At 39.8% G+C, this 27,342-nt stretch overlaps 1 protein-coding gene across 3 annotated transcripts in view; it reads left to right on the forward strand.

Annotated features, from left to right (window-relative positions):
* Positions 1 to 9,548: 9,548 nt before the first annotated feature.
* The window catches only part of ptchd4 (patched domain containing 4), a 33,847-nt gene continuing 16,053 nt past the window's right edge, over positions 9,549 to 27,342 (forward strand). For 2 of the 3 annotated variants that reach the window (XR_828540.3, XM_010882667.3), the window contains exons 1-2: positions 9,549 to 10,346; positions 12,706 to 13,186. Coding sequence is in view for 2 of the 3 variants with exons in the window: in XM_010882667.3 (XP_010880969.3) it covers positions 9,747 to 10,346; positions 12,706 to 13,186 (1,081 nt within the window). In the remaining variant the exon portion in view is untranslated. Of the gene's footprint in view, positions 10,347 to 12,705; positions 13,187 to 17,413; positions 17,483 to 27,342 lie in introns of those variants that run through there. The other variant, XM_020056007.2, reaches the window with a different exon arrangement.

Here is a 27,342-nt window from a genome sequence, read left to right on the forward strand (position 1 = left end):
CTGGGTGTCAAGACCATTAATGACTCAAGGTAGCTCTGACTCTTCTGGCGATAATCGCATTGTTAAACAATTTCAATGCACGTCTTTCTCGATTTGATATTTCATAGAATCATAATTTCTCTGACTCTTCTGGCGATAATCGCATTGTTAAACAATTTCAATGCACGTCTTTCTCGATTTGATATTTCATAGAATCATAATTTTCTGTGATACATTGCTCCCAAAAAAATAATAATAATAAATCTTTCTCTCCCAACTCGTGACAATTTACTATTGGGAGCTAATGTGTCATTGACCAGACAATAAACGCATTGCCCTATTTTATATTTTTGTTTTTAAAAAAAAAACAATAATTATAGTGCCCCAAAAATGCTATTTCCTCTACTGCAATTTATAAGCAGCATCAAATCAAACACATATTACAATTACATTCAATTGCTCACTATATCCTATTGCGCTACATTGTTGAGGTTTAATGATCTTTAAGAGTCGAGATTAAAGTAAGGATACTTGTATACACTATGATCACACCCCACATGGGATGTTTTAATATGTCGTTACACAATATGATTTTAAGTTATACCAAAATTCATATTGTGTAATATTATTTTTTAAATATGCGACTGTTGACAGCACCTGTCAGTGCATGCCCCTTTAAGAAAAAGCATTGCCTCAAAGCCTGTCCAAATCAAAGAGGCTCATTCATTTTAGTCTAGATGTTCTGCTCATCTATACACATTAGTGTCAGCTCATGTGGGTGGTGCATCATGTCAATACTACTGTATTTATAGAATCAAGCACAGCAGTCTGGCATCTGCTTTATTTGTATTACTGTATTCATCATTAAAACAGATAACTTGTTATTAATTATCATTTCGCCACCCACAATAAAGAAATTATCGATATATACAAATAGATTAAAACCACCCCCATAAACAATAAGAATAACAAATGCTCATTGTAAGCTGATGACATAAGAGGTCATATTATGCAACCCATTTTTACATTTCTTTATTTTTTCTCTTTCTGTGCATGTATGTGATCCCCCAAACATGTTTTTACATTTTGTCTCTTACAGAGAAAATAAGCATTTTCCTGAGACATCATTCGCCATCGATTATAATGCAATACAGAAATGTGTTAAACCATTATGGAAAAAAAAAACACTTCCAACTAACTCATATACAGTAATGTTTTTGTACTGTTCCAATTTATAATGAAGGCCTTGGTTCATCTGCTCTTATTACATTGCTTGGTCAGTCAGAACCTATGCACTCAGAGGAGAGCGCTTTTTCAGGCCAACAACCATGTCAGAGATGGCAGACCTCCAATCTACACCAAGTAATTGCTTGATCGCAAAAACAGAAGATTACCCTTTCCAACAATCCTCCAATCAACCGGGACGTGCTGAGCTAGTGTGCCCTCTCATCTGCGTGATCACAACCACTGTGCCATTCGGAAGAACCAAATATTATATATTGTTAGCACAATTCCTTGCAATTGCTATTGACTAACTGCTAACTTTAAAGCCACTTAATGGCCAATAAATAGAATGAGCAAATCTGTGTTTATATGCTGTATGCAATGGGTTAACACAGCTACAGCAATGCCAGTTCATACCCAAGGATGTTTATATAATATGAAACTATGTAAGCCTATGAAGGTCATATGCTAGTCTGCAGTACATCTAAAAAGACTATACCGAAGTACTATTAAAAACGAAATACCCTAATTACCCACCGTTTCGCTCCTCCAGTAACTCAGCCCCACCACTGATTAGTTTGTGATGGACATGACCAGACTGAGATGGGTTGATGTTCAGAGAGTAGCGAATGTGGATTCTTTGGCTTTGTGATTCATACATTTGAGAATAATTCTGGCTGTTTCAATGGCACTGCAAATCTGCCAATAACTCTCTTCTAAGAGTCAGTCCATATTTCTTTCACCATGGCCTGCATTTGTATCATTATTGTCAGGGGAATAAATAATGTACTGTGCTGAATGTGTTACACTTTTGTACCTGTTAAAGGAAAACAGCATTTTAATAAAACAGCATTGGATAATGGATACATGGTATATTTCCAAAGACATCCGTTAATAAAATGACAGCAAGTTGAAACAAGAGTAGGAGCTCATACATATCTTAGGCAATATCTACTTTGTTTGCCTTGTCTACATTGGTGACTTCTGAAGACAACTTTGAGTTGATGGAGACTTAATAACTCCCTATTTGGGACAAATTATCTATCTGTACTCATTTAATTTGTCTGTGGGGGATAGGCAAGGACAAGCTGAATTAATAAGTGACATTCTCTACTGTAACCTCATTAGGGACGAGGAGTGCAGATTTCTGCTAAGTTACCTTTGCATGCAGAGAGGGACGGATTATTCATATAAAGATGCTCTATCAATGTACAACAACAGAAAAAGAAAAAGTAGCTGGCTGTGACATTTGGAAAAGTTACCCTTTTCAAATATTTCATAATATGAAAAAAATATAAAGGTTTTATACCAATAATATTATGACACGGTAATAATATTGTTACATCCTGGCATGGCAGACCTGTCATGCTATAGAGACCGAATCCCCTCTTTCCATGTTTTGGAGCACTGACAATTGTTCAGTCTCGTTATTGCCTCACCTGTGGTCCATTTTGAAGTTTCCTCTTCCCTCATGTGTATTCTCGGTCATTATTTGTGTTTCATTCCTTTGTAATGTTGTTTTGTTGTCCAGTCGTTATTTCAGTGTTTGTTTGCAAGTAATGTTTTAGTTCTGAAATGAAAGTCTCTGATATTAAAGTGTTCCCCCTGCGCCTGTGTCCTGCCTCTACAGCTAGGTTTCCATTACAAGACGGTGTGCCTTTAGTAGTCAAGCCAAGACAAATTGTCAATATGAGCATAACAAAAGGCTTCCAACTACTGATGTCGTTAGATTCTATGTTATTATTGTTGTTAAGCATTTTGGCATACTGTCTCAGTTGGTGTCCCTCCTTTGGTATTTTTTGTCGTTCTTGTGCGTTTGGGAAGAAGAATGTTAAAGGAATGTATTCCAGCCCTGCTCCACATGTCCTGCCTCTCCTCAGCTGTGTATATTTAGGACGTTGCTGTAGTCATTCCTTAAGGGATTAGATATTTTGAATGTCAAAGCATCACCTTTGTTTGTCATGTTGCAGACCCCATGGCGAAGATGGCGTGGTGAAAACGAGAGCACACGAATATCAACACAAACAGTCGTGGAAAGGGGACCCTCTGAAAGGGGACTATCATCTTTTATGGAACTCTACAACAAAGACAGCAAAATGTGATTGCGTGTGTAAACGTATGTATTCTCTATTTTTTCTCTTTCTGTTTGTGGCAGTGTTGATAAATAGTGTTTATTAGTTGAGAGAGGCAATGTGAAAGTATTATGAGTTTATGGTGCAGGTTAAAGCACAGCACAACGATGGGAGGCAACCACAGAGAGAAAAAAGAACCCAGTGCTGATTCCCAAACAGAAATACAAAGTAGAAAAAAAATCGATCATGTTTAAAATGAAAGCCAGGGGCCATTGACTTCTGTGTAATACCATTGAAACTCCTTAATTGAAGCTTAATAAAATGTTGCATACTATATCGTTACTACTAAATAAACACAAAAATAAATTTTAGGCTAGGTGAAGTTCACTAGTATGTAATGACTGTGGTAACAACAGGTGTTACATTGACTTTATAATGTAATTTCCTAGAAATAGGTGTTACGGAATTATTCATTGCGTAGTTGACCTTTACTGAGCCCCTGCAGAGAGGAGCTAGGCCCAGTCTTTGTTGGCCAGTGTCAGGTGAAGATGATAAAAATACATGGCTATTAAGATGAGATTTCTCTTCAAGAGGTTCCAAACATTCAGATGATCAGCGGGTCATACATACTTACTCATAAGAATCACATTTAAATGTCAGTAGGCTTTTCATACGCAATTGTTCAGTGGTCAAAATCAGAATAACAACATGACCAGGTGGACTGTGCACAGGAGCAATTAGGAGACGTCAGACCAGATAGTCCTGAGGCAGAGCTCAGATGTTTGGCTAGTTACGCTGCGTCATTGAAGCCAAGAGTTTACATTGTGTTCAAGTGACTCCTTGTGGTATGTTGGGCGCAGGCAAGGTATCTCTTGGTTGTTTGAAATGTGCTACCCTCTCAGTGTCCATGCGCCGCCAACTATGCACTGGTTGAGAGAGCAGCAACTGAAAGTTTGGCCATTTTGCTAACACTCAGCCTTCACATGTCTGTTGCTATGTTTGTTGCTATGGATACTCAGCGGATACCTTCTCATGACAGCGATGCTGTGAGACCACCTACCAGCATCTGGAGGGTGGTGGGTTACTGACAACAGGATGTGGTAAGATTAGATGCTAGAAAGTAGCCTACTAGCTAGTGTGTTTTTATTTACTTTGATTAATTCATGGAACATTCATAAAAATATTGCATTGTTTTCAGCTTGAAAAGTCAGATATGGCAGAGGTTTCTGTAAGAGCACTTTGTATGTAAACAGAAGGCGGCTCTCTTACATAAATAGAGAACCATTCAACCTTTTCATTCAAGATACCTAGATTGCTAAAGCTGTCCAATGGTACACATCCCCCAATGGTTTAAGTTTAGAAATTGCTATGTGCTAATGAAGTACATGACTGTTGTTTAAAACAGATATCATAGTGGCCTGGAAAATATGTTTTACTATCAATAAACAACTGTGTACTGTAAGAACTAGGAATTACAAGCTATTGTGTACATCAGATGATGTGTACAGTGGGAACTAGTATTTACAAGCTAGTATGTACTACAGATAATGCATATTGTAGGAACTTCTATTTACTATCTAGTGTGTACTTCAGCTGATGTGTACTGTAGGAAGTAATATTTACTAGTGTTCACTAGTGTTTACTAGCTACTGTAGATAAATATTGTGTACTACTCTGTGTATTATCTTGTTCCCTACAATGAAATTGAGGAGGGGAATATAGATCTGTCAAGTCAGACACAATACATCAGACAACACTGGCCCAATTTTATAGAAATGGATAGTCTTAGATATCTTCAATTAAGATAACTTTCCACTTAAGAGTGGTAAAATTATTTGGCATGCTATGTTTCAGATTAGCAAAAAAGTACAAAATTAAGTATAGAAATAAACCCAAGGTTTAAACTTACAACACAGGTAATTCACAAACATTCATGGGATATTATTGGTGACACTTAGCTGGTATACATGGAAACATCTGCTCACGCTGAGCTGACCCCGCTCATCAGCCTTGCTGTAGGGATATTTAGCTTCCGTTGGTCCTACGTGAATGGCATTATGAACGTTTGTCAAGACCTGGTTTCTCTGCCTGAAGCTTTGCAAGTTAAATTTCTTGATACTGAAAAAATATATACTCTACCAATCTACATTGAACAAAAATATAAATGCAACTTTCAGAAATTTTACTGAGATGCAGGTCACATAAAGACATTTTCATGTGAAGTAAATTAACTAGTCCCTAATCCAGGGATTCCATTAGAGAGAAATAAGCTTTCCAGGACATTTTATTCAGGTCATGAACTAACAATTTACAGTGGTGTTGATATACTTTTTCATTATAACAATACACTTGTTTGAGGAACTACATTAACTGCTTTTCTTTCTCACTGGCCTTTTTTGCAACAAATTAAAACAAAAATCTAGTAGGAAGAATTTCTTATCTTCTCTGCTATTTAAGTGTAAAGTAAACACTTGTAAAGTAAACACTTCCACGCAAATCAGTTTAAAGTGCCCCAAAAAACTACTACTTTGTGCAAAAATACATGTACTGTAACAGAGGTAATTATTTAATGTAAGCTCACTCCTTATAGCTAGCTTGAACTGTTGCCAATGGAAATATCCAATTGGTATCATTTTATAGCTCATATTATTACCATGTCAAGAGGGCGGTCACATTGCTAAGCAGAAGACAGCAAACTTATGCGCCAGAAAACGGCATAGCATTTTTGAGCAATTTATTTTTGTCTCAGTGAGTGAGATTTTTGACCTTAAAGCCATAGTAACTTTCATTTTTGTTTGTTTCTATTATATGTAAATAGTGATACAATAATAAGTAAATTCTATCATGTAGTTATTTTGTTAAATATGTCTTTGTAAAAGCTGTTCCCGGATGTAATAGGGATTTTATTGTGCTATGCTGGCATTGTCTCCTTCTGAGGCATATGTTGCTAGGCAACCCCTAGCAGTTGCTTGTGCAGGCCTGCATCATCTGTGGTTAAAGCCAAAGTGGGAAACGTGCTAATTAACATGAGGGCCGTTAACTAAATAAATACAGATCTTAACAAGATGTATAATAGGTCTGTAACACAACACAAGAAAAGTAAACTTAAAATTGTGAATTTTAGTCCTTTTGTTTGCACTTTCTGCTAGTATCTTCAATCACTTATTACATCTTTAAGGGCAGTGAGAGTGTGACACATACTTGCTTTACGAAAGTAATACCATACCCTCTTGAATTATTTAATTACATTTTTTAACACTTGTTACAAATTGTGAACGTCATGTGATAAAAATAACCATTGGAATTTGGCCTTGGGCTCTCAATAGTACACCCACGTTTAGTCGACCAGCTTCAAGCAACTGTAAAAACAATATTTGATAATATTTTTAAGATATTTCATAGCGGTTTAGATCACGCAGTGATTCACTACCCCATTCACTGCTTGTTTATCACATTAATATAAAATGAGTGAAGTGTGTAGAATTCATGTAACCAGGATATTACAGAGGTATTTCACTTGCCCTGTCTGCAATCATTTATCAATGTGCTAGAGCAGGCAATTACATTTCTTCATAACAATTATCAAAAAGAGGGAGGGTGTCTGTCCACAATTGGTTCAGATATAGTATGGAAGTGTGAAATACTCCTCCTTTAAGGCAGGGGCAAGCAACAGGCAATGATTTACCAGCATTTATTTTGGCTCAAATAGCAGAAAAACTGTCAAATCACGAGAAAGTTGAATTTCCGTAATCAGTTCTGAGGTTCCCACAAATAAAATAAGAGACAGTATGTGATATGTGTCAATGTAATTTAAGTATAGAATGATTGTTGTTTTTTGTGTGGCGATGTCCAGGGATATGCCTAGGGACAAGAAGCCAGTCCAACACGCGGAGCCTCTAATTGTGCCACTGCCCATGGAAACAATACACCACACTAAGCTAAAGAATAAAATAGAGGCCACCACTTCTGAATCAGCCTTGCATTATCGGTGAGGCTGAATACAAATCAGTTTATACACATACGTTTAAATTGACGCATTGGAGAGAAAAAGAGTTACTCAAGCTGTCAAGACAGAACTTCCTTAAATGGAGAATGATATCCCTTTTTCATCAAGCCTACCGCCTGTGGATTTATTAGTGCATCTAAAAGGTGTCCAAAAGGCATGTCAGCAGCAAAGTTGATGCATTTGTTTTTTGGCAACCTACTTAATGATGATTTAGGTAAAATTCTCTACCCAGCTTAAAATAAACAGTACTATAATGCAAAGGCAGTATTCATTGCAGTGCTCTCTTAGATGGTGTGAAACCAATAACAACATTTACCAGAGATAAAGAACATTCAAAAAGATTGTTTTTTGGTCCATGACAGAAAAAAAAAAAAAACAATGAGTCTGTGAAGTTAAAAGTAACTTTTAACGGCATAACTCAATAATCCTCATACTTCCATATCCAGGCAACTACAACTACTTCAGTTAAAAGGTAATAGTAAATGTTGTAATAATACTTGTAATTAGACAACCAACTCATGTTAGTGAATATGTAGGTAGTACAACTAAGCCAACACTATAACATTATATTAGGTAAGTCATTCATGCACCAGCATAACTCACCCCACAAGCATATCTAAATACAAAAGTTAATCATCTCAAAAGCTGCATTGCTCATTCATAACACATGTATTAACGGCATTGCGGTCCACTTTGCTTGTTAGTTTAACTGTAGTTACTAAACTAAACTAGCTGGGTAATTATATATTTACTGAGTCTAACATAACCATATTGCTTAGCTTGTTTCGTTAAGCTAAACATATTAGACAGGCAACTCTTAGGAAATCAGTCTATGAATTCAATCAAAATGTTTCTCTGTGATGCTACTTGTGAGCTGCTGTACACATCTATTCATGAACATTAGTACTAACATCACTAACTACACATATAGAACAATAATTACACATTCTTTGTTCCAATTTTGTATCAAATGATTCTGCAAGAAGCTTTTCACTATGTACGTACGTAGCCATGCGGCACTTTGCAGTGGGTTGTTTTTTGTATTTAATGTGTATTTCGGAGAATGCATTACCTTATTTGAAAATGTCTCTAATACTTTAGCTAAAGGAAAAAAGTAGTAGTGTGAAAGTGTGCAACACTCTTTAACAACAAGTTTATCAAAAAGCTTAAGACTTCGTATATTGTAATTTGATAGAGTGGGACTAGGAGTCAGAGAAGCAAGAGTGAGTTTACATTAGCCTATAGGTATTACAGTGCATACTCCACCACACTGACACAGCCAGAGAAGCCTCCGAGCTCAACATCCCATGTCATCAACTTGAGATATTTTCCTTTCATAAAAAACGTGACCATCCCAAAGACTGATTGATGGGATGGACGATTAAAGGAAACACTTGACATATTCAAAGGCAACAAAGAACAGACAGAGGGGAATACATTCTCAAGGGAGAAAGCATTAGTGCACAACAATGACTGTAGCCAACAATATGTCTATGCTCGCTTTATGTAGTGTAGTTGGAGATATAGTCATTTAAGGAAGTGAAGTTCATAATGGGTGCCTTCCCAGGTCTTGGCTCCTTCCTTTTTGTATAGGCCACTTCCCATGTATCCAGTCCATGTTGTCCATACTAATCATGGTGCTGATTTTTAGAATTCCACTTACATTGCTGTCCACAACAAAAGTACTGAATAGGACAAGGCAAATACCTGATAGACAAATGCGGCAGGGATGTAGGACCTATGATCTCAGAGATGCCTTGAGGGTCATTGCCAATGAATCTCTCAGCAGATAAGCCATAGCTTAACCCCATGAAGTCATTGAGTGTCAGTCCAGTGTGTCTTTACTTGCCTTTGAAGAATGAACCTCCTGAGGCGCATAAGTACTTCATCAGCAAACCATGACTTTGAAAGTCGTTGGAGGTATTGCTGTCTCCCCCTCTCAAGAGGCCGATATCCGTGCAAGACATTGTGTTTGATCGAAATACATCCATGTATAAAATACACCCATAGCCCCTAGCCTAGACTGTAGGCTTTCCCCATTCATGAGGGTAGTGATTTCAGGAAGTGCATTTGGCCATTGTGGCACCAGTTAATATTTCACGACTCATATGTGCTATTGCGCGTGTTCTTAAAATAACCCACCATCAGCATTTCCCCTGCTTCGCTCTTCAACGCAGCACATGGTTACTGTCAAGTAGACTTCATAAATCAGGCGCTACGGATAGTGTAGTTAGAACTAGGCACACATGCACATCAGACGGCGGCGGCTTGCTGCTATTGCAGCAGGGGCAATAGGAATAATCACGGATCCGCGGTGAGCCTAAGAAGAAGGAATGGCTTGAGATGTAACGAAAAAAGCGTCGAGAGAGGATCAATATCTGACAGTCTTGTTGCAAATTGCTGCAGTGCTGTTAAGTGTATTCTCATACGGATTGACTAAACTGGGCAACGGAGCCTCATGTCACATGTGCTTCATAGGAAGAAACGGGGCATCTGCAAGCTGGATCTGGAGGAGGATGCTGCGGCAAATGATACACAGAGGGCTCAAAGCTTCTTTCTACTGGCTGGGCTTATTTGTTAGTAGGCATCCGGTTTTTTTCCTGACCGTTCCCGCAGTCTTAACTATCATTTTTGGATCTACCGTGCTGAGCAGATTCAAGCCCGAAACGGACCTCGAGATACTGGTTGCCCCTACTCACAGCTTTGCTAAAGTAGAGCGGAGTCTTGCGAACAGCCTTTTCCCCCTGGATCAGTCGAAAAACAAGCTGTATTCCGACCTACACACTCCCGGCAGATATGGCAGACTGATTCTGCTGGCCAAGTCTGGGGGAAATATATTGGAGCTAGCCGACCAGGTCTTGCAGGTTCACAAGCAGGTGCTGGATTTGCGGGTTAATTTCAAGGGATTTAATTACACTTTCGCTCATCTCTGTGTTCTGAGCCATCGTGATAAGCGATGCCTCTTGGATGATATAATTACGATATTCGAAGATATTCGCTTAGCCATTCTGTCGAATCACACTTTTTCAAAGGTGCCCGTGAGCTATCCAAATACAACATTGAAGGTAAGACGTAAAGGTTTCTCTTTGATTAGCTAGTAAGAAGATACATTTTCAACTTCGTTATACCCTACACAACCCTTAAAAACGAAACAGACGTTCTTTGCTGCCCCAAAAACCCAATAACCTGGATTATTAGTGGGACATTGTATCTGCAATACCATAACCTACTGACTGAAGCCTTCAGTAATTGTGAATTAGATCATTGATTTTATTCGCTCAGCCTATGTGTTGGCTGCGGATATCTTATACAAGACAGACGAGGCAAGGAAACATTCTGAATAGATTGAGTAACCGATGTAAGCTAGTTGTTAGCTTCAGGTTGTGAGTTAGTTGCATTGCTCTGCACTGCTTCATTTTGGACTAGAGAGGTCCCCTTCCTATTCTGATGCAGTCTCTCTCTATCTCTCTCTCTCTTTCTCTCTCTCTCTCTCTCTCTCACACACACTCTCTCTCTCTCTCTCTCTCTCTGGCACATATGGAATGACATTGCCCATAGACTAGTATGGAGCCCGCATTCTCTCTTCCCCTGTAAGATGTGCTGTCTCCTAAGTGTGTGTTGTGATTGCAGCCTTCTGCGGATGTTTAGCATGGCTGCTAAAGTATCTGCTCATTTCTTTTGAAACATTAGGCTATAAATGAGGTTAATGTTTTAATCTGTTGCTTAATTACAACAGGTAGGCTAATTTTGCAACAGGTGACCAGATCTGTTGCTATCACAATGACATACTCAGAGCAAGTAATTCATGACAGCAGAGCCTTTAGTATGACCTGCCTGAGAAAGACTCACTACAGTGCTTAACTTGACTCATCACTGACTTGAAAACTCTACTTTACCAGGTCTGTGCTTCAAAGAGCATCTTACATTGCTACGCACAGGTCTACAGTAGCCAGTGATTAATCTACTCCAAGACGATCATCTGTAGTCTTAAGGAGCAAGTAATCCTGCATTGTGCCTATTCGTTATGCCCTGGGGCCAACATAGTTCATAAATATTGCTCTGCCAGTTTTGGACAGATAGCATGTCCAAAACTGTTCACCACTCTACATGCAAGGCCACTATTGCAGCCTCAATTCAATTGTAGCCGTTTGCCTGATTCCCTATGGCTCTGGCCCCTGTGCGCCCCCTGACACCAACCCTACATGCCTCGTGATGAATAAAAAAGGTTCCCGCTTTAAGGTTGGAATGATGTGACCTTCTTTTCCACCCTTCTTGGCAGATACTTCCACAGAGCCATTTGCTGTGTAGTGTCGCCTTGCATCATTGATATTCTCCTTCTGTCTGTACAGATTGTCTTGACAAGTTTTTTGCTCTTCATTCAGTGCTTTGATGTCAGCTGGTGGCTTTATTCATGTGCTTACTGGTCTGATGCTAAGCCACGCCACAGCCCTATACTACTAATGTTAAGTCCCTGGATTGTATGTCAGAGTTTCATGGTTTCTGCTTGTATAAGGAGTCTACGTTATGTAGGGTTGATACAATGAATGCTTCGGCCCTGTGTTTTAACAAGTTGTTACTGAATGTCCCATCTCCATGATAATGATACAGAATGAATGGCAGTTTTACCACACATTTCCCTCTTTTGCTGACATTGCAAGTGATATTCAACTGCAATAACCCATGGAATTACTCATTCACTATTCATTTGCTGACATCACAGTTGTACAGTCGCCATAAAAAATTTAATAGATCCAGGATTGGCTGTACAGTACAGAGCAGTAGCTGCAAACACTGATATGAATAAACATTGCTTAATTCAGTGTGAATCTTTGAACTATTGGTTGACAGGTTTACTGTTTCTCAACTTGTTTGCTGTAGGAGATCCATCTCCCTTTGAGGGCAGTCAAGTGATGTCATCTCCTTCTGGGGGAATTAATACCACTGCATCCCTATACTTGTGGAATTCTGATCGGTTAGAGCACGTACAAATATGCAAGTCTAAAAACAATTGGGCAGCCATTGACTGTACAATTTTCAAAAGAGTTTTTGGAACAATAGATTTCAGTGCCTATGGCCTGATTCTGTAATAGTGGGATATTCTCATGCATGAATCCAAGATGCACAGTTCAACTTAATATCATAGGAATCATGGGAATATTTCGGGCATAGCACATATTGCTTGGTAATTATAGAATCATATAAGATATAATTTTTCCTACCATAAACTCCATCAAATGAGGCCTTTGGTAGGTCACAGTGTTGATTGAAAAGTTCAAAAGATATAACAATAATGCGCAATGAACTACAAATTACTGTTAACTTCAAGTGTCAGAAAACAAACACCATAACACCAGCTATGCCCCGTATTGTAACCTGACGTCCACCTCTCATTGTGTCAGATAGTAACTTGTCCTCCTTTCCCAGGATGGTCGTGTTTCTTTCATCGGCCACCAGCTTGGTGGGGTTGCCTTCTCGCCAAACAGCCGAGACCAGCAGGTGAAGTTCGCCCGAGCCGTCCAGATCACCTACTACCTCCGCAACCATGGTCCCGTGGTGCAGGATGTCATCGCAGAGAAATGGGAGAACGCCTTCTGTACCCTCATCACGCGTCTTTCCACACTCAGCGAGGACCTGCACATCCAGTCTCTCACCTCTTTCAGCCTATGGAGGGACTTCCACCAGACGGGTGTACTGGCTAAAGGGGAGGTGCTGGTCAGCCTGGTGCTCCTCCTGCTGGCAGCCACCATCTCCAGCTCCATGAGGGACTGCCTGAGAGGAAAGCCCTTCCTGGGTCTGCTGGGTGTGCTCACCATAGCTATTGCTAACGTTACTGCCGCGGGCATCTTCTTCATTTCCGACGGAAAGTTTAACTCAACCCTGCTGGGGATTCCATTCTTTTCCATGGGTGAGTGTGTATCTGCTATAGCCTTATCTGGGCAGGCCATGTTGCCAATTGGGTAGGGGATTAGGCTAATTGGCTTCTGTGGGATTACTCAAAGTGTAACGATTGTTTTCTGTTTGTTGTTGGTCAGGTTTGTTGGAAAATGTGTGAGTGTGTTTGCGCCAGCATACCAAGTAATACAGGATAGTAAATATTTTTTTTTATTTGTCATCAGACATACAGTGGGGAGAACAAGTATTTGATATACTGCCGATTTTGCAGGTTTTCCTACTTACAAAGCATGTAGAGGTCTGTAATTTTTATCATAGGTACACTTCAACTGTGAGAGGCGGAATCTAAAACAAAAATCCCGAAAATCACATTGTATGATTTTTAAATAATTAATTAGCATTTTATTGCATGACATAAGTATTTGATCACCTACCAACCAGTAAGAATTCCCGCTCTCACAGACCTGTTCGTTTTTCTTTAAGAAGCCCTCCTGTTCTCCACTCTTAACTGAACCTGTTTGAACTCGTTACCTGTATAAAAGACACCTGTCCACACACTCAATCAAACAGACACCAACCTCACCACAATGGCCAAGACCAGAGAGCTGTGTAAGGACATCAGGGATAAAATTGTAGACCTGCACAAGGCTGGGATGGGCTACAGGACAATAGGCAAGCAGCTTGGTGAGAAGGCAACAACTGTTGGCGCAATTATTCGAAAATGGATCAAGTTCAAGATGACGGTCCATCTCACTCGGTCTTGGGCTCCATGCAAGATCTCACCACGTGGGGCATCAATGATCATGAGGAAGGTGAGGGATCAGCCCAGAACTACACGACAGGACCTGGTCAATGACCTGAAGAGAGCTGGGACCACAGTCTCAAAGAAAACCATTAGTAACACACTACACCGTCATGTATTAAAATCCTGCAGCGCAGGCAAGGTCCCCCTGCTCAAGTCCAGGCCCGTCTGAAGTTTGCCAATGACCATCTGGATGATCCAGAGGAGGAATGGGAGAAGGTCATGTGGTCTGATGAGACAAAAATAGAGCTTTTTGGTCTAAACTCCACTCGCCATGTTTGGAGGAAGAAGAAGGATGAGTACAACCCCAAGAACACCATCCCAACCGTGAAGCATGGAGGTGGAAACATCATTCTTTGGGGATGCTTTTCTGCAAAGGGGACAGGACGACTGCACCGTATTGAGGGGAGGATGGATAGGGCCATGTATCGCGAGATCTTGGCAGACAACCTCCTTCCCTCAGTAAGAGCATTGAAGATGGGTCATGGCTGGGTCTTCCAGCATGACAATGACCCGAAACACACAGCCAGGGCAACTGTAAGAAGCATCTCAAGGTCCTGGAGTGGCCTAGCCAGTCTCCAGACCTGAACCCAATAGAAAATCTTAGGAGGGAGCTGAAAGTCCGTATTGCCCAGCGACAGCCCCGAAATCTGAAGGATCTGGAGAAGGTCTGTATGGAGGAGTGGGCCAAAATACCTGCTGCAGTGTGTGCAAACCTGGTCAAGAGCTACAGGAAACATATGATCTCTGTAATTGTACCAAATATAAATTTTTGCTTTTTTGATACTTATCAAATACTTATGTCATGCAATAAAATACAAATTAATTACTTAAAAACCATACAATGTGATTTTCTGGATTTTTGTTTAAGGTTCTGTCACTCACAGTCGAAGAGTACATACGATAAAAATTACAGACTTCTACATGCTTTGTAAGTGGGAAAACCTGCTAAATCAAATACTTGTTCTCCTCACTGTACATAGTCTGATTACAGATATCTTAAACTGAGTAGCTTGGTTTAGAAAATAATCAAATCAAAACATTAATAATTTAAAATAGATTTTAAAAATTCCCTCTAATATACATTTTGAAGGTTATAGCAAAGGTCAAATGCAAACAAACTAAAGGCAGCACACCATGCTCTGTGGAGATTTATTTTGATGTAATTTTGTGGAGATTGAAGGGCTCTCCAGAGTTAGACATCCCTAAACCTTGGCCTGGTATCCTGTCAGCTGATGGTTAATTACAAAGTTAGGTATGGCAGCAGCTCATGCACGAGAGGTTTATAGACAAAAAGAGTGCAATGCATCAATGTATTAGGAGACTTAAATTTGGGCAAGTCAACTTTCGGATGAAGATTTATATATTGTGTACTGTTCTCCCCATTATCTATAACACATAATTAACATTGAGTGTATCTGTTTTTTTTGTGTGTTTTCTTCTAGTTTACAAAATACTGTATATGACATATTTCTATAAAGGAGCCTATTTAAAATGATTTCTTAACAAATTTACATGCATTTTTAAATAGCTCTCATCATCCAAATTCCCAGCTGGAACACGATCAATGATGGTTGTGTCCAGTGTAAGTATGCTGTGGGATTTTAATATATCCTGTAGCTTTAATATATTCCTTTAAAAGGTAGGGTTAGATGTTTTCTAAAAATGAGTTGGGACTCTGCTGTGCTAGGGAAGCTGGTTCCAACTTTGGGGTGCCAGGACAGAGAAGAGTTTTAACTGAGCTGAGCCGGAGTGGACCTCCCATTGGGGTTGGGGGGGGGCAATAGACCAGAGGTGGTAGAACACAGCGCTAGGGTAGGGATGAAGGGTTTAGAATAGTAAAGTGTCCCCATAGCAATGATAAGCAGGACCATTTGAGGATATGACAGAGCCAAGCGACTTGGTCTATATAAGAAGAAGAATTGAGCCCTGAAGTCTTTGGGGTCACCAGAAGTGAGAGCCTGTGGGCAGACACAGCTGACCTGGTAGAAGTTACTATCCAGGAAGGATGCAATCCAAGATTGTGCAGAACCTAAGGACTCATCCAAAGTATGTTTTAACAGGCTGAGAACACAACCCTTGTTCAACCCAGAGCCACACTGCCACAAGCGAGGCCCCTGTGCTTTGTCAGTATGTCATGACCAGGATTGAAGTGCGACAACAGCAGTTTCTTTTTGCAAAGAAATTACAGCACATTAAAGTTTTGAAAGAGGGTGGTTAACCTTAAAGGCAAAGTAATACAAATGGTGTAATTTGCATACAGGTGCTGTTTTGTTAAACCTGTTGTTAATAGTTTATCACTAGATTCAAAGTCCAAATTATCTTTTAGTTCTGTATTATTAAATCATGCGACAAATCATACTTGAACCGATCCCCTTTAAATTAGATAATCTGTCTACAACAATTTTAACGAGTGGGTTTTTGGACTGGGATAAACCCTGCATGAGAACAGTTAACTCAGTGGACAACTGTAAGATGAAATGGCCGAATGGTCTTAACAGAGGGAACCTTTTCATGTCTTTCACAAACTATGCCTATCTGGGATGTCATCGTAGTGAAGCCAATTACTGTAGCACTGAGCTTGTCAGTTCTCTTCTCCCTGGGTATAGCTGAGAGAGAGTGAGTTTCGTATGGAACCAATGAAACATCAAGGATTCTGGAAAATTGGGAAAGGCCTTGTCAAACATGAAAATAGTGTGTTTTGTTTCGTTATATTAACACAAAAGTTTTAGGTGGACTTTATAAGAAAAATGGATTAATTATTTCCAAGTCTGCCTCGGTGGACCCAGATGTTCTCTTGTCAAGAGAGAGTAAATAAAAAATAAAAGTAGATTTATGAGTAACAATGGAAGGGGTACAGGGGTTACCCGGACCAGCACAAGAGTATTTACAGGTATGAATGGGGTATGTCATGTGATTGATATCTGATTAAATAAATTGTGCCTTGAGATCCCTAAATAATCAGTATGTACAGGTATGAATGGGGGATGTCAGTTAATATAAATATGAGTAGGGGAAGTTGCTGATAGATTTCTGGGTTACTGGTTTTTCTCCTATGTGATTGATATCTAATTAAAGAAAATGTGTCTTGATGTCCCTAAATAATCAGAGATAATAGTATTTTAAAAATTGTTTTATTTCCTATTTGGATGCTAAGTCGACGACTTCTTTTGCGGTCCACACAGAACACAAAAACGAACAACTACAAATGCAGAACCGATACATTTGTTGAACCGAACAGAAATGTCAACTACACCGGTACAACTAAAAACAGTATGTTTGGATCTTGTCTCTGTGAGTCTTTTAGAAGGTGTGTGCCTTCACAGCCTTTGCTGTGCCATAAGCTGTTGTTTTATCAGTATTTGAAAAGGTCATTTTGCTGTCTCCTTGAGGATTAGAGGATGAAAAGGAGTTCCATGTGATCATTTCTCTTCACAGAACATCGCCCTGAGTTTTAGCTGGAGGGACAAAGAGACCCCTGGTGGCCTGTCTTGAGGGGTATTGTATGGGCATCTTCAAACCTCAACCAGGAAAGAGACCAATACATGTTGTTAATGCTTGGTTTTGAGCCCGCTGTAGCTTTGCTAGTTCCTTATATGCCACACCAGACCATACTGCTGGACAGTAGTCTTGATGGGACAAGACCTCAGCCTGAATAAGTAATACTGTACGGTTGACTATTGTGTCAAAAACTAAGAAGATCTCGTCTTTCCAGTTTTGGAGGTATTTAAAGAGGCTAACACCACCTTAGTTTGTTATTAAAAAAGCATTTGGAGAAATTACAGTTATTTGATCCCCAGGTTGTTGCTTTGTATTAGAACGTGTTCTCAGTCAGACCACTTCCCATGAAAAATAAAGGATATAGTGTCTTGGCCAATTGTCCCATCTGGACCTCATATCATCATGGCAACCTTATCACACCTGGATAGTCAGAGAACATGACATATTCTTTTATATTCTTCTATATTCAAATAACACAAGACACAAATAATAACACGCAAGCATATGGATGTACTCTGTAGGACATGGCTGAGAGATCATATTTTATGACTTATAAAAGTGTTGAATGAAGGTACTAAGTAAAATGGTTAACATAAATCAGCATAAACAGATGGTCTTTGCTGTTTTTCTTCATATTCACTCTATAGTTATGTTTTTACTAATTTCACTAAAATGTTTACTAATATCACTATATCAAATAAGCTGCAGGCTCATGGAAGCTGCAAACAGTGATTATAGCTATCGGATTGGCCATCGTTTTGTCTTGCGGCAGAGTATGTTTGAAGTCTTATATCGCCATGTTGGAATATGAGCGATATACGATTCTCTGTTTCATTCCAAACCCTTTGGCTTTCTCTTATTACCCAAATTGTCTGGTTAGATATAATGTTACTGAGAAATATAAGTAGTAAAACAGGTTGGACCACTTTGTTTATCTCTCTAGATCATCCTTGTGAAAGTCATCCTCCCCAAACACGTTCTCTCCATAGTCCAGATCAATTACAGTGTATAGGGCTCTGTAGGAGGGACTCTGAATTACAGCTTTAAGCATTTTCCTTTCTGGACAACACTCCCGCGTAATGATTTTACAGCAGGCTAAGATGAATTGTGACACTTGACATGACTAGTCACAGGCTTCCCACAATGTGGTGATACAGTGGACCCCTGGGAGCCAGTAGGCTGCTGATAGGCTCACACGTTGATGACACATTCATGAATATTATGGTCATGAGTGTAAGATGATGATAAGGACACGACAAGCTCAGAGCTATTATGTCTGTGGCTGTAGGGAATACGATATTATTGAAGACTGGATTAACTATAATCTTTGATTATTATAAACAGCCAACGAATTGTACTGTAATGAGATTCAGTGTTGTCATGGTGAATAGACATCAGGATGATGTTAATGCAGTCTGTATGTTCTCTTTACAGCATGTGTTCAAGATAGTGGCACTGAGTGATTAGGACTTTTTGTAGGTCAGTTTGGTTTTGATTTTCTTTTTGAACATTAAGTGCATTTCGAAACAGGGCAACAGTAAACATGTCAACCTCCACAAATGAATTCATTTAATGACTTTAGGTGATAAGATTAAGGAGCGAGACGTTTAGAGTCCTCTTATTCCAGTTTTATATTGTAAAGGCCAGGTCTATGATGCTGCCTATAACTTGTTTTTATTTTATGGAGGTTTTGCTACATAATGTCTCCTCTATTAACTGTTTTGTCACTTCGTGCTTTACTGCAAAGATTAGTAGTTTACCCATCAAATGTCCTCTAGTAGTGACATTATTTGTTGCTGAATTCTTTGTCCAAGTTTGCCATCTGTTGACCTGCAATCATAACACAGACACATCCTTAAAATCATCCTTAAAAAATTGTAATACTGAAGGACATAGAGGAATAGCAGAAATATTATTTTGGCACTCTTCAGCACTGGACAGCAGAACTGTAGTCACCTTTTTTCTGGCATGGGGTCTGGCCGACATACAGATGGGCAGACAGAGACAGGCGCTGCTGATTGTATGATTAAATTTCGGGTGGTCCCCACAGAAGTTAAGAAAACATAAGTTGTAAATATTAGGAAAATAAATAATTGACACAGATTTACACTGCAGACATTTTTGTCTCTTAAAGCCAGCAGAGGCCAGGTGTTGTCCGTGCACGAAAGAACAGTGAAGACATGAGACACGCGGCTTAGAAAGCTTCTGACTTGATCAAGTACAATGAAAGTATAACTGAACTAGCCTATAACACCACAATCCATTTATCAATTGCAACATTGTTTTTATGTTAGTACAACTCCAGGCTATTAACTGCAGTGAAAAAAGCTGACCAACACAATCTAGATTTAAGCCTTTAAAACTGTGGCGCTACCTGACGGGTAGCTTGGAAGCCCCATGTGTGATGCAAATGAGCCAATATTGCCCGGTGGGCTGGGATGCATCGTCAGCAGGGACTCCCTAATCTTATCGCGCTCAGCTAACTGAGGTGGCCAGGTTAGAGAACAAGCCCTCACACTCATGGACTAAGTGATGGAAGAATAGCGTGGGCAAAAGAAACAAACATAATGGCTTGGCGTGGACACCTATGAGTAAATCTTACTGAACCCTCCCTAATCTGATGAGACAGGGCAACAGAAACAATTGGATACCGCGAAAGTGGGGAAGGGAGAACAAGGGGATCAAGAAGTTCAAATGTAATTAAATGAAAGAATGTAATAGTCGAATAACGGCCCAAAAGCCCTGTTAATAGAATGTCTATATTCCATCTACTTTCAACGGACTGTTGTCTGGGATGTCCCAGTGGAACATTTGTTTATACGGCACCTTGAGGTGGACCAGCCAAAAATAGCATCTACCACCTTCACTAATACCACATTAACCCACTGATGTTCCTAATGGAAAACATGCACACGAAGCTAATCCGCATCTTGGGCTAATTTGTCAGCACTCTTGTGTCCAAGACCAGTCGTGGTTAGTCGATGCTGTGCTGCAGCTGCCGTCTTCCCTCGGGCTAGGATGTTGTGTGGCCCAGCCAGACCCGTGGGGGGCGGGGTTTGCCGCTGTAGTGGAGTCCAGACTGCTCCTCAGTACGTCAGCCCATTGAGCCAGCTCATTACCGTTACCAGGCTTTAATGTCATTACCAGGCTTTAATGTCAGGAGGAATGTGTGCAAGCACACGCATACAAACTCGGACAAATGAAGACCATTTGACTCCCGGACACACACACACACACACACACACATCAACTTACACTCATTCAGTCACGTGCACACACACACCCACACACACGTACACTCACTTGAACACTACACACACCTGCAGCTCCGCCACCAGTCAGGCCATATCCGTTTAGTGTGTGGTCATGGCGTACTTGTTCAAGGTGCTCAGGGAGCTGACGATGGTGTGACAGAGAACACATTGACACACAACTGCTCTCTGTCTTCCTTTCTTGCTGCATGCACACTATTTTTAACACATGCAGATACACACACTCAGTTTCATTTAACCCCCCCCCCCCACACACACACACACACACAAATCTGATAAGATCTGCTCCAAGGAGAGAGAAAAACATTCAGCAAGACATTAAAGCCATTTGTGTATTTTTCACAAATGTCCTCAAGCATGACATATTACATGTCGTTAAGCCAGCAGCTATTAATTAATTTCCTATTGCTGTGTTGGATCAGGAAGCAGAGAGATATCAGAGCAGTGCGGCAGAAAAGAATGGCATTTCCATGTTCATCCAGGCAGAGCAATGAACCACTCACAGTGCAATAGGGGCTTTATTGGCTCTACCTGTATTTTTGTATTTTTGCCCATTTGTGCCTATGTTTTAAAACATTGTATTAATGTCTGCAATCTTACTGTAACTGTGTTATATGGCCAATAAGCCACAGCTAAGAGCTGGTCTAATGCACCACAAACTGTGATATATTTGCAATATACCACAAATCCCATTAGTCTCCAAAAGTCTCCTCCAGTTTTAATTTTTAGGAGGAGATGAGGTCCTGGTCCACACCTTGTTTGGGGGGCCCGTTGCTGTCCCTGTCTTTGTCCACCTGGTCATACTTTTGACCTAGTCTAGAATCAAATAGACTCTGGATTTAGCCCAGATAAATGTATTTATTATTCTAATTGGACTCTTAATATCTCACCCGGCACAGCCAGAAGAGGACTGGTCACCCCTCTGAGCCTGGGTCCTCTCTAGGTTTCTTCCTAAAAATCGGCCTTCTTAGGGAGTTTTTCCTAGCCACTGAAATCCAACAATACAGTTGTTTGCTCCTTGGGGTTTAAGGCCAGGTGTCTCTGTAAAGCACTTTGTGACAACTGCTGTTGTAAAAAGGGCTTTATAGATACATTTTATATATACCACAAAAGATGCATAAGACCATTATAAACTGGTTTCCAATGAGTTAATAATAAAAAAAATAAGTGATGTCAATACCCTGTGGTATACTGTTTATATACCCCAGCTTTCAACCAATCAGCATTCAGGATTTGAAATTAGATAATTTTATTTTTTCAATCTTGTTTTGAGACGTGAATGCTGATGGCATATGAGGCTGTATGCAATGGGTCTTTTTAAAGAGGAATTTAACCATAGCGCAGCTATTTAATGTAGACATTACCAATGTTAGAAATTAAACATTTGTGTGATAAAAATATATAATTTCCTCAACACAAACTAGAACAACCAAATTTTATTGATGCGGTAGAATCTTCTTCTTTTGTATTTGTCTTATCATTAAAATAAGTTCCAGCATAGCGAACATGCCTAGCAATATGGCGATCGGAGAACACAAAATATTGTTTAAAAGAAAGATAAGAAAAGTTTTAAAACAATAGTTATTTTTCTGTGTAACCATTCTCAAAAAATGTGCGTTTCAATTGACTGGTGGAGATGTATTCCAGTGGAGATGTACTTTTTAGCCAGAATTGCTATGGACACCACATTCTGGATAATCCAGATGTGTTCATCCCACATAAACTATGCCAAAAAGCAATACATTAACACACTTTTCATATAAATAATTTTCCCAATTATCATTTCAGTTCGACAAGTGAATTCATGCTATTTCCCTGTTTGTGTAATGGATTACATTTAGGCAACTTTACTGGCACATATATTGTTTCTGAACTTTGCACTTAACCCGGTTGTTCTATGATGTAAGGCTAATGTTCAGACATGGGAAACTGTGCCAGAGCTGGAAGTACTGCTCCATCAGAGTTATAGTCTTGTAGAAGGAAGACAAATTTTGCCAAAATACATTTAAGGGCCTTTTTAATTACACATAGGCCTATGAAGCCTTATAACCCTATTCATGACAAGAGAAGAACTGCCGTGTTTTGTGTCTTCATGACAGTGGATAGTAACGTTACGTCATGGCGTGTTTCACTCTATTCTAGACATACAGTACTGTTTAGATTTTCTAAAGTTCATAGTGAATTTCATTAAGGTCTTTTTCCAGTATGACGTCTGAAAGCCTGTATACCGTGTGAATAAAATCTTATGGAAAAACCTCATCCAGTTAATGTTTATTCTGCAGTCATGACCCAAACATTGCGTCCAGTACTCGGTTTACTTTTTCACTATCTCCATAAAATGTAGGCAAGTTGGAAAGGTTATTTGAACATATTATTTTTGTATGTAGTATTGGTGAATGTACCTAAAATAATACTTGACTTATAGTCACTGTTACTGTAGTGTTATGGCCTGATACCTAAGCTAAATGTCTCACGGAGAATTGGCCAAACAGACAGTCTAATATCAGACAGATAATGAATGCAGTAATGCATGCAGGCGGACTCAGAAATACATACCCACACACTCACCGGTCGTGTCTTTGTGGATCGTTGCGTGGTTGGAATCAAATTACATAAAATAAAATCTCCAAAACAATCTGCTATATCATGTGTTCCCTCAACATTTTAATAACACACTGAAATGATACTGAGATGTTTTGTAACTGTAAGCATTTAAATTGAAATCATTTAGAAGATGCCTTTATCCAGAGCAATGTACATTAGTGAATGCATATATTTTCATACTTTTAACACAAACATAGCTTTTTTTTTTCTCCTCTTGTGCATTTTTAATTCAGCTAAAAGGAACACAATGCTTGGACAATAATGCAAAGTTGTTTAAGTTGTTTTCTTCAAGTAAAATAATTCATATTACTATGTACTGTTCCATACCCACAGGAATATTTCTTAATCGGTTTCTGCAGAACAAAACTTGTGGTGGTTACCAGAGGGACATTTCTGGCTTTTCCCGAGCAAGCCAGCTTGTGTGTGCACTCACATTTCTAATAATAATTTGTCACCCTTAATCAAACTCAGACAACCAGTCAAAGTAATTGATTAAAGGTGATCTAGATTTAGATCAGTGTCACAGAACTATCCAAAGATATAATTAATAGATAATGTACCTACATTATGTTTGATAGATACAGCAGATTTTCAGACACAGAATGACCCACCTACTAACTACTAATGTTGTTTCTCTTTTAAATAAATCAGATAGACGAGCTGTGCAGTTTTGCAGGGGAGGGGATGTTTTCCCTTTCTCCCAATTTATTTGTTTATGTTCCTCTCCCATTTTAATTATTTGAAGATTCGTTGCAGAAACCGGATATTGTTTACAGTGGTCTGAATCTGGCCACCTTTGGGTTCTTTATTTCCACTTAACTTAATCGACAGTCAGAAAGAACACAAAACGTCCACCGAAGGAAAGTGTTTTTAATGAGTCTTGTCAAAGAACTCGGGAATGTAAGATTAACCCAATGCAGCAAAAGCTCATATCTTAATGTGCCCTTTCTGGCTGTGTTACATTCAGTGGGTGAAACCTGTTTTCAGGTCTTTCATTAGCTCGCCACCATGTTGCAGGTTTAAGGAGTGGAGGGAGAGTCACCCGTAGTGCTGCGCGTGTGAACCTGTTTGTATGAGTGTGTCACATCTCTCCACCTCTGAACATTAGCGGTGAATTCCTCCAGATGGCCGGGCCTTTCCTCTCCACGCCTCAGGGCAGACAGTGGGTGGATGTGGCAGGGCTGAACGCTGGTGTCTGGCACCACGTGTGATGCCCATGTATGGGCTAGCTAGGTTGCCGCTGGATTTGTGTGCCTGTTATCAGGGCTCCCCTCCGATCGTACAGTACTGTAGGCTACACTCCTTGCATCTGTAATCCACTGCAGAGAGATTAGCTCACCTACAAAGGAACAACTGCTGTTAACTAGGCCAGGGTTTGAAAAAAGGCATATTCCAGAACAGACAGGGTTGGGAAATGAGCATATCCTTATACACCCCATCCAGCAAGGGCTAGTTTGTCGTGCAGATGGAAATCAAATGAAACATATTATGTATCATGCAATTAACTGTATAAGGCATAAAAATTTGACAGTTTTCTTCGATTTGACTGCAGATGCCTAATACAGTTCACCTGTCTTTTGATGGAGTTAGATACGTTCTTGCAATATTCTTTTCAATATTCGTTCTGTCATGTCACACGTGAAGAATTGACGGTGGTGTATTTAAAAAGCCATGGCGAGGTGTTTTTTCCTCACGTGAGAGCGACGTATCTTCTTCCCGTGTACCACTACAGTTTTAGCCCTGTAATTTGGTTTAGTGACTCAGGTCGTGGAGACTCAGGCACAGTGATGTCCTCACTCTGCCCATTAAGGATTTCCAGGTCCTCAGTGTCACGCTCAAAGTGCTCCACCAGAGGCAAATGACAAACGGTCCTCATAAGCTCAGTGGATTCTTGTACCAGTTTGGGAGCTGGGGAGGACATGAGGTAAAGCCTTTCATCTCACTGCCTCCTCCTGGGGCACCACTGGCACGCCACTCCACCTCCAAGATCATTCTTCTGATGTTTGTCCCCCGGCCAACTTATCGTGGCAGGCGGCGTCGAGAGGATGGGACGTTTACGTCGAGATAATGTGCGGAATGACAACATAAAGGGCCTCCCTTATCCTGAGAGAGTGGCATGTGGGCCTCACGGTGGCCAATTCCTCTTGGCTCGAAACGTCCTGGGATGTGTGGCTGTCTGGCTGGTCACAGTGCGAATGACCATAAGGCTGAGGTGTATATCTATCTCTGGCTATAGTACTATGATGAGATTGTCATTAAGAGGAGATTTGTTTTGTTTCATTGGCAGAATGGCCTGAGTTGAAGCCATATATTCCTTGATAAATGTGCCGCCAAAAGCATGGTTATACAGAATGTGACTGATATGGCTGGAATGGCTTGTAAGCTGCACATCAACTCCTCTCCCTTTTTGAAGCTTACGTGTTTGTACGTGTGCTGTATGTCTTTTCAATATTGCCTTCATCCTTGAACATTTCCAGAATACCATTTGAAGTCCACAGTGAAAGCTCATCAGCACAAAGCCGTCATGCTTTCAGCCTTTTTAAATTTATTTCTTTGCACCTTGTGTTACTTTGAGTTTGGGCTTGTTCATTACATTTCTGGATGTGACAGTGTCTCCTGAACTGCCTGGAATAATATCTTGTGTTTTGTATGGAAGTGGGGGGAAAAAAGCCAAATTTAGAGTACAAACAACTTACAGTATATGATGTTAATTTGACTTATTTCATTCATTTCCCATCATAGTTTGTCAGAATGATAAGATGTCATGTCTATGTTAAGCAGGAGTTGCTCTGTCGAATAAACTTCATTCTGTCTCCCTCCGGTGGCTGGCTTCGTCTTTACACGTCTTTGGAGTGATCTCAGATTTGCGGGACTTGATCAAAAATTTCAAAAAGACAAATCTATAGATTTCCAAAAACCTAGAAAAGTAAACAGGTCGTTTTATGGAGAAGTGATTTTTTTTTTTGTACATTGTAGGGAGACAAATGACATGAGATCAAGAGGAAAAGTGTGCTTTTCACCACGTCTCCCCGTGTCAATAGGAGGTCCGTGCTGTTTAATGTCCACGATGTAGATTGAAACGTTAACACATTTACCTCATTTAGGACTTAACACACATACTTTGTGTGTATAATTGTAAAATGACATGTGTGGATTGTAAATAATTGTAAATGGACATTAAAATGTGTGTTTATTAATTTACATTTCATAAAGTACATTCCTGTTATGTCATATTTGTATGTTTTATAATGCTTTGTTCATGCTACAGATCTAATCACCTCCAGGTTGGGGCTGTAGTTTTTTGTGGAGCGGGACCACTTCTATATGACTTTAAAGATCTCGCTCTTGCTTGATTGATGAATGTGTTCATAGTGGAGCAGTGAAAAAACTGTTGACGTGCTGTCAGCTTAACAGGTCATGTATTCTTACCCCTAATTACATTATGAATTACCTAACATTCCAATGCGTCGCATGGTTGTGTCTTATTAAAGTAGCAGAATGCTTGAAATGATGCCTTAAAGTAATCAATATTAAACTGGAATCTTCCATGTGTGTCAAAGTTGGGCATAGCATCAGACTTTATGAATCAAGTAGCGAGTCGTGCCCCAGCCCTTGCCCAGCACAGCACTCAGGCACTATTAGAAAATGCAACAGTGATTTATATAGTCATGCAGGAGACATACGCAAGCAAAAACATGCTAAATGGACTCCAGCCATCACCTTATCTGCTGTTGATTCATTCAAACAAAGGTCAGACAGCAATTTGTTTCTGTGCCAGCTTGGCAATGGGATTTAAAAAAGGTTGGTTTTATGTGAAGTCAGTTACCTGAAGTCCAAGCCTTCTACAGTCAGCTCCTGCTTGTGCACTTTTTTCAGAGGAATGTTTCTCTGTTAATCCATTCTCTCTGGCTCCAAGGCATCCTTATGGTCCTGAAACATGATCCCTACTACTAATATGCAACATGCCATCCTGTGTAAGCCATCCTAATG

Source organism: Esox lucius, chromosome 18 (genome assembly GCF_011004845.1).
Source record: "Esox lucius isolate fEsoLuc1 chromosome 18, fEsoLuc1.pri, whole genome shotgun sequence".
In the NCBI taxonomy this organism is placed as follows: Eukaryota; Metazoa; Chordata; class Actinopteri; order Esociformes; family Esocidae; genus Esox; species Esox lucius.